Source organism: Scophthalmus maximus, chromosome 17 (genome assembly GCF_022379125.1).
Source record: "Scophthalmus maximus strain ysfricsl-2021 chromosome 17, ASM2237912v1, whole genome shotgun sequence".
NCBI lineage: Eukaryota > Metazoa > Chordata > Actinopteri > Pleuronectiformes > Scophthalmidae > Scophthalmus > Scophthalmus maximus.
Genome location: NC_061531.1, coordinates 2,910,575 through 2,919,664, shown reverse-complemented (window position 1 = coordinate 2,919,664; position 9,090 = coordinate 2,910,575). Strand labels below are relative to the sequence as shown.

At 40.3% G+C, this 9,090-nt stretch overlaps 1 protein-coding gene across 1 annotated transcript; it reads right to left on the bottom strand.

Moving 5' to 3' along the window:
• On the bottom strand, positions 1-4,488 carry prr15la (proline rich 15 like a). Its single transcript, XM_035615655.2, has 2 exons — positions 4,458-4,488; positions 1-2,539 (listed from the first exon to the last, which is right to left on the bottom strand). The coding sequence occupies exons 1-2, from the start codon at positions 4,471-4,473 to the stop codon at positions 2,157-2,159; spliced, it is 399 nt and encodes a 132-aa protein (XP_035471548.2). The 5' UTR covers positions 4,474-4,488; the 3' UTR covers positions 1-2,156.
• Positions 4,489-9,090: the final 4,602 nt, after the last annotated feature.

Below are 9,090 nucleotides of genomic sequence, written 5' to 3'. Positions count from 1 at the left end.
TTAAGATTAGAAATAACCTTTATTTACTCAAGAATTCACCAGTCACAATACATATATCAAGTTTTCCAGCACTGACATACCAAACAACTACAGCGACATATAACGTCAACACTTTTGCAGTCCTTTAAACCAGAATACAAACAGGAAGTGGTATGGCTTTAAGTCAGTCGTGACGTACATTCCAATGATAAGATAGACTCCTGATAATTTGAATTTATCTAGACATTTTGCTGTTGTGTATAAAACAGAGAGACATTTATCAGGAAAACAAGTTCTTCAACCAAAACACAAGTGGATTTCCACAAATCTCCAGGTTTAACTTTTCGCCAGTCGTGAGATCAGAAGACGTGAAACAGAAGTAGGAGTGTTTACATTATCGGTGTGGTGGAGTCAGTTGAGGTCGGGCTCTCTTGATTGGGTGGAGGTCGCCCTCTGCTGGACGTCACTAGTAACACACTGCACATGGTATCCCTGGCTTGCGGTGTTTGTCTTGTGCTGCAGATTGTAGAAGGTGTGCAGATACTCGATACTACTGCTGACTTTTTGACTCCTTTGACTTTTGGACTAAGCTGGACTTTATGAAGCAGTGACTCAAAATGTTCTTCATTTTGACAAGGCCTTGAAATGACCAGGATTAAAAAAAGGGAATTATTGTCCTAAGGCTTATCTCAGCTAATATCACAGGACAAAAAAAAACACCTGAAACAAAAAGTAAAGAGAAACTTTAAAACCTGTAGATACACTTGATATTGATAAAGGAGCCCTCTGCAACTACATCAAGATTAGATAATAACTAAAGTATACTCATTCCTATTGGGTACCTTTTATGACATTTGTTGTTTTGCTGAATCATTTGCCCACTTTTGATTGATAGTTCAGCCTCACTAGCAGAACAGCTACGGTTTTAGGTGCACTCGGTGTCACTCGGGAAAAATTATATTTTCCCAAAAGATATTTGGCTCTAGAAGCTTAATGACATGGTTACAGGGGTAGTTGTTGGACTACGTAAAGTAAAGCAGAAGTAGCGAACGATTTTAAGCAATAAATCTAGGTACTACTAGTCTGAGTCCGAGTGTTTGTCATAGAAGCTGGTTACATACCTGTCCAATAATGATTCACTGACACATGAACAAATGACTTTGTCGCAACGACACTAATTTAATTTCAGAAACCATTATAGCACATTTATCAAAGATATAACCACTCATAGGAATGTGTAATAACAAAAATATATACCTGAACCGTATTATACATCTCCAAGCTTTAGTCAAAGGAGATTACCTCCCTCTAACCTATCATTTGCTTTACAAAGGTTTGCTATATAATTCTGAGAGCTTCAGCTTAATCTTTGTTTGTGTGTCTCTTTGAGTTTAAACTGTACATGACTCACCGGCTCCAGGGGGTTCAGTCAAAGTGGCAGATCTTGACAGACACATGGGGCAAAGTGCACTCAAAAATGTTCCTGTGCTTCCGATGCGGTGACGGATTGGTGTTCTTTTAGACAAGTCATGTGGTTATTGAATAGTCTCAGGTTTGATCCCAGTGCAAAGTGATGAGAGGGGCTAGCTGGTTAGCAAGCTCACGTCAGTAGAAGCAAAAAAGTTCTCGGCAGTTTCTGCTAGATTGGCGAGCAGACATCTTTTAATGCTAACACTGGTCATGTATGTTATATTAGTAAAAACTTCCATGTGGCTCCTCTATGCATTTATTTCACTGATCTTTCAGAAATGAAGAATGTTCCTGAGGATTACTCCCCATATTCCCAGATGAATCACCTACAGCACATGCCATAAGAAACTTAAAACTTAATGGTTTAGTTAGACAACGATTACTGACACAGAAAAAAACTGAAGCTCAAAACTGGACACGCCTCTCCTGCAAATGTCCTATGGGAAATGGGGTTCTTTTAAGGCAGCTGAAGAGAAATATTAAATGAACAACGTTGTGAATTTGTGAGAAAGGCTGTTCCAAGGCACATACAAATGTCCAAGGGATTTTTACACTTCTCCTCAACTTTGACAATTCAGTATGTGGCTCCATGAACTGACAAAAAATTAGACCATGTATTTGAATGCACGTGGGACTGTATGTGTCCTTATGTTACCATATCTTCGTAAGTGCATTCATAATTAGTTCCTAGAGCATTGTGTGGCCTGTCACTTCCTGGCCCTCTGGTTCTCAGGGTCACTTCCTGCAAACATCTCTGGGCTCTCTCCCAGCGTGACTCGCATTTTCTTCTTCTCCTTAAACCTTCCAGAGTGGGACACCTTAACGTGGCGCCCCTTGCTGACTGTTGATTTATCCATGATTTTCTCCAGTCGGGTGTCCAGCTGGGAGTCATGCGTGTTGACCTCTGCGTGGGCCGCTGCTTCAGTTGCTGCCCCTGACCCCTCCTGGCCAGTGGAGGCATTTGGAATAAACTCTGCAGGGATTTCATACAGAACCTCGGGCTGGGATTTGTGCCTCCTCAGAAAGGTCAGCTTCCACCAGCTGGAAGATGAGTCTGACATGATGGAGGAGCGATGAGATGGACAGGGTTCTGAGGAGACGGGGGGAAAGGATAAAAAGGTTAGAATTATGAAAGTGGTTGGCTGGGGAAGAGAAAAAAATAAATAGAAAATCAAATGAAATCGCTGGCAATAAACAAGAATAATCTTCAACAGAGACAAAGAATCCGTGTACGTTCACCTGTCTTTATCAAGTGGCAACCCACCTTGAAATCACCCACTGGTTTGTGACCTGCCGTTTTGAAGCCGCGAGTTTGGTATTTTGACCAGCGCCATTTTTTGGGGATTTTTGAAACCAGACGTCAGGTCGGGCCTGACTGAGAGCTCATCCACTGCACGTCCACCTACACCTGCAACATGGACCCAGTGGACGGTATATGATGTGTCCATGCTGCAATGCATGCCTACCATACTTTATCATCTACTTACTCTATTTTATTATGTCAGTGTGATTCTGCGGTCTCCACATTCTACACATGCTCAGGCTAAATGAAAACTAGTGCATATCATCCAAATAGGTGGTCAATTGTTGGACATCTCATGTAAAAACCATGTGTTAATCAGCCACTACAACAGTCTCAACTCTCCTGGTTTTGACTCAATGAAATGAAAAGATAACCATGGATAATCATATTTCACTTCTGCTCATAGATCCCACCAAATTTGGACCTTTAGACCAAAACAATTGAACTACTATTATTTAAAACCACAATAAACTTAAACAACAACATCAGCATACTACTGAGGTATATCTCAACACTTCCCATGCACAATTGATTTCCTCAGTGAGCCTCTCAGAAAATGGTCTGTGGCCCCACTGCAACATACTGCGACACACACATGTTAAAAGGAGCCACTGGATTAAACTCCTCCAGGCCGCAGGTCAGGTCCTGATTGCCTTCAGGCCCTGGGGCAACCTTTTACAGCAGCTGAGCAAACAGAAACTAAAGCACATAGGTTTTTTATGAATTATTCTTTTCTTCTCTCTCTCTCAGCTATACTGATTGTTGTGGAACTCCCTTTGTCCCTTTTTGGTTTAGATCCTATGCCACTTTGAAGTGTTGTCGAATTCCAGCTCCCTATCTGCTCTGTATTTGAATAGTGAGAGCTTCGAGTGGCGCAGAAGGAGGCAGAGCGGGTGTTGTCATCAAACTGTGCAAAATTTGGGATTGCACTCCACTATGAGCTGGTAACATGTCCCGTGAGAAGTACATAACACTTAACTAAGTCACAACCCCCCCCAACTATGGGGGGGTTGTGACTTAGTTAAGTGTTACACTTCATAACGGCACCCTTTTCCATTGTAAGGGCACCCATGTAGGGAACGTCAAGTTTAGACCATTGTAAGGGCACTGCATCACATTTTCTCCACTAGAAGGGCACTCATTAAGACACCTTATCAAATTTTCAATATAAAATAAAACACCTATACATTGGAGTGTGGATACAGCGTGGTTGACAGCTGGTCCGTCCAATTGTTGCATGGTTTAAGGTGAAGGTGGGTACGCAGTGGGCGACCTCTCAGTCAGACCCGCCCCCAATCCTACGTCTGGTTGTAAAAAAAACAACATGGCGCTGGTAAAAATGTGAAACTCGAGGCTTTCAAAATGGCAGCTCTCAAACCAACGGGTGACGTCACGATGATTTGCCATTTGATTACAGCTGGTCATTAACTGAGTTAAATAGGCTACGTTTATATCAGACAACAGTGAGAATTTGTAATTTAGCGTTAGGCTACTCATATATGACAAATCCACAGTATACCTTTGCAGCCACCAACTCTGGGAAATCAGTGATGTTGCTAGTTTTAGTGTTAATTCAAGTTAGCAGCAAAATAATATGATTTAGATTGTACAGAGGCCTGTACTACGAAGCAGGATTTGCACTTATCCAGGTAACTTCAGGTTTAACTCTGGGCTTTCTGTCCGACGAATCTGGTTCACCTCTTACCCGGGTAAATAACCATGGTAACTTATGATGAACGGCTAACCTGCTCCGGGGCAGGTTAAGCTCAAGATAAGAGATCAAAGCCAGTCAACGGTCCAACTACTGACCAATCACATCACTGGAAATCAAGCGTCATCTTTCTACAGGATCCCGACTGGGACAAAAGAGGTTTAGAGTAATGTGACAAATAATAACGATCAATAGATATTTATAGATGAGCAGAATCTTGTTGCTGTTCCAGACTTTTCATGTGTCCACGTTTTAAACATTTCTAAAAAACAGAGGGAGAGTTTATAACACTAGATAAATACATACAATTCATTAATATTAAAGCTTCATTTGAATTCAATAAAGATTATTTGATTTCCGACAAAATCACTGACAGTGTCTTACTTTCTTATTACTGCAGCTCAGAACCACACACAGATACTGTGACTATTAATAGTAATAAAAACTAAATACTATGTTTTATTAGAACAATGATCCAGACACAGATCAATATTTCTCATGATCATGAATGAACAGTTCAGTGTGACTGACCTCATCACACATTAACTTGATCATTGTCAGACAAAAGGACAAAACTATTCATTGTTTAATATTTACATCTCAAGGACAATGTCATTTAACATAGTTCCAATACAGATGATTAAACTGCTGCTGGAGCCTTCGCTATGGCTACTAAGGCTTTTACATTGACAGCATAATGAAGATTTCAGTTTCATAAAACCCCAGGCCTACTCCACATACATGAAAAATACATTTAAATACACTCACCAAATATCAAAGTAAACAAAAGAATTAATGTGATGCCAGCGGAAGTGAAGTTATTCAAGTGTCTCTCCTCCACAGTTAAGGCTAGACTAGCAGCATTTAGTCATGTAGTGTTATATTTAATCATTATTATCTGTTCAATTTTCCACTGTCTTGCTTTTTTTTCTCCTCTTCCTCTCTTTTCTTCTTTCTTTTTTTGCTTCCGGAATCCTCTTCATGGTTTTTGAGTGGCATTCTTTGTAGTTTTCATTAAGCTTTTTTACACTCAATCATGCACATCACTTGAAACAGGAGTAAAGAAAACTTTAGAGTCTAGAGTCGGTAGAGTCAGGTGGGGCCCCCTCAGGGTGGTCTCCTACTGTCATTGCAAACTTGCGGATTGTCACTGCTGTACTAATCAAGTTTGTCAGCCCTCGGGGGCCCCCTTCAGACCTGGGGGCCCCAAGCAGTTGCCTGCCTTGCCTGCTGGCAAGCGGCGCCTCTGTTCGTAATCCTAAGTAAAGCAAGTAAGTAAAACTGAGACAGTTGATATCCAGCTTCGTAGCAGGCCTGCAGGTTATCCAGGATGGTCAATGTTAGGTTAAGTCAAACCAGATAACGAAAACATACCATGGGTATGTTGAACTCGCTCTGTAGTACAGGCCCCAGGTATGCCAACATCTCAGCAGGGTGTAGGCCCTATGTCAACTACCATCAAAATTATTTTTATACTGTAATTTAAAGGTTGCATAATGTTGCTATAAGGCAGCAGGGGACTATGTAGTGGCTCAAAGAAAAATGTCAACTTCACTGCATAGTCATCTTAAAATCTGATAACCAAATCAAATTGCTAAAGTCCTGCTAATGCATTGCAGGACACAATACCTCTGAATTAAGAAAGTGTTGGACAGTTAAGTGTTTGCAAGAGCATTGGTGTCTGGCTAAGGCTTATGTTGGCAGCTGTACACAATTCACAATCACTATTATTTGAGTAAAGATTATTATAAGTATTCTCTGCTAAAGCTGAAGAATAATCAGCTAACCTACTAGCTAGCCTGAGCATCCTAGCTAGTCAGTCATGATCCTTCATTTCCTCTTTACTGGGATGGGTACCGCAGTGTACATCATTCAATGACACTATGCATTCAGATGGTTCTTTATAACCGTTAAGCTAACAGGGAAGCCTGTTAGCATGTTCACTTACTGCTAAACAGTTAATTCAAAAGATTTGCACCGTCAGTTTCTGTCTCCAGTGTGCCTGCGCAATACATCTCCATTGAGGAGCAGTTCATATGCTGACAGAGGAGGTTACATAAGAGTTAATAGTGCATAAAAGCTAATAAGTTACAAAGCTCAGTACAAGGTTCAAAGCTAAGGGGAATCAAAGGACAAAAAAAGAAATGAAATAAAGAATCTAACAATGACATAGACCCAGGACCCATTACTTCCTGATAATCAGTCATGACACAAACATCTGGGGAATGCAACATATATTACGAATTGCAAGCGTGACCAAGGATGATGGTTGTAGATTTAAGGACGACCTGGTCTTTAATATTTCTTAAATCTTCTCATACTCCGCTTGTCATCAGAATTGCCTCGTGCTCCCGGATCCATTTGCTCTCCCGTTTCCCATTTCCAATCAATGGAACTTCCCCTCCTAGTAAAACACTTGTTCTTCGTTCCCCTCATTTTGTCGCCTGCATTTATACCAGCCCCTTTTCCCCAGTCAATGTCAATATTGTTTGTCTATGTCTCAATGGGTTTTCCTTTGGGCTGTTCATGCTGTGGACTCTTGTTCCTGTTACCTTGCCTGCCACCTGTATTTAGTCGCCTGTTGTCTGTTTCCTGCCATGGCTGTCCACCCATCTGCCGGGGAGCCATGGTCTTCATCATTTTACAAATTCAAGTAAATTCACTGCATTAGCCTGCCTGTTGGCTCCTACAGTCCTTGCCTTTGCTCCTGTTATGACTGTGTGGTCTGGTCTAATATGTACCAGGCAGATGGGCTCTTGCTTTGTATAACATTTACATGGGAGGAATTTTGAGCGTCTCGGGACATATTTCTTGATAAAAGACTATGTTTCCTGGAGTCACTGGCTACTTCTTGGAGAGAAGAGTTCTACAGATGTATGTTTTTCTTGAGCCCATATCCTAGATAGATAGATGGATACTTTATTTTTCCCAAGTTTCTACTAAGCCCAATTTAGCTTTAAATTAAAAATTGGGATTAATAAAGTACTCTTCTAATATATCAATCCACATTTTTTATGATACTATTATGACACTATACTAAATGGATTACACATTGGATTATGATACTAAGCTATTCTGTTTATTTTATGGGTTTGATAAAATAATACATCTGTATTTTCCATGCATACTATGTTCTCTCTCAAAGTTGAATGCCGTTGTATGTGTTGTGTGTATCTCCCCAATTGCTTATCGGGTAAATCAAATTAAAGTACCAAAAGAAACAAAATCTTCAGCTGGGGAGCAAGATATATCTTAAATAGTTGTGGGACCATAAACATATCTGAATCTGTATTTTACCAACCGAATCTTCATCAGTTACCGAACTATGGGGAGTGGTTCAGATGAAGAATGCAACAAGCGAATCCAAATCAGGGATTGAACATAAAATGAAGCATTATTATGTCACTGCATTGCTTATTGTACAACTGACTGCAAATATTGCCTGCCCCTAAAAAACACCCAAACTACAGCATTAAAGTAGTGCGCTTCCTTGAATATGAATTGGTTAATATCTCAAGGTTAGGTTTTGAAAGATGTTTTGGCGCAGCTGAGCAAAATCTTGACTTGTATGTGTTTAATTTAGATTTATGCGGTGGTGGAATAAGTACCCAGATCCTTTGCTTAAGCAAAGCAATGTCAAAATATTTGATCAAAGTAAAGTTCATGCATTCACAGTCAAGAACAACACAAACTTATGTTATGATAAAAGTGGGAGTTAGTGAGATGGTAGAAAACATGAAACAACTAAGTTCTGTTTTCTTTTTTCCCCTCTCTACTTTGCTTTTTTGTGTGAATATTGGATAATCTTACTTTGGGCCTTTAATAATTATTTAAATACAACTAGTGGCCTAGAGGGGTAATGTCTGTTTAATGGCTCTAGTGGAACAGCAACTGCATCAACTGACATACATCTGCAACGTGACAAGAGGCCCCAAATTAACAGTTTGAAGGGTCTTGAGCTAAAAAGGTTGGCAAGAGGAATGTTTATTACTTGTATAAGCTAATATGTATTCTGATGTAATCTGTTAATTTGTCAAATAGCACTAATAAATACTGTTGCAGAGAAACACAAGATATAAAATGTAAAGTACAACCTCCTCTGTGCTTGAGTAGAATATACCTGCAATAGACTCACCTGTTAGAAATGGATGTGGAGCCAGGTATTGTCTGCGTCCTGGCTGGGGTTGAGCTCTGCAGATTTCAGGATAAATTTTAAGCCTCTTCACTCCAAAACACGCGAATTCAGCCAAGTTACGACATTGCGAAATTGCAGTCAACTGTTACTGTCCTCATGCATTCTTACTCTCCATATTTCCTCCTTTCCTGTTCATGATCACCTCTCTGTCTGTCAATTCCTGTAGGGGCTGAGTTTCAGGTGCAGTGGTTAGCCCTTCCCACTGACACACAAAAACACACACATGCTGTGAAATCCCTACTGCGAGGTTGAGGATCTTGTCCGGATTCATAATGTTGACTACAATTCACTTCCTAATCTGAAACGTACCTTCATTTCTATGTCTGACCATGGCACAGACTCAATGGTAATTTTTATGTCGATCGCAGTGCAGCGTCATTCATAAATTGCTTCATTCATAAAAAAGTTATTAGATGCAAATTAAACATTTTT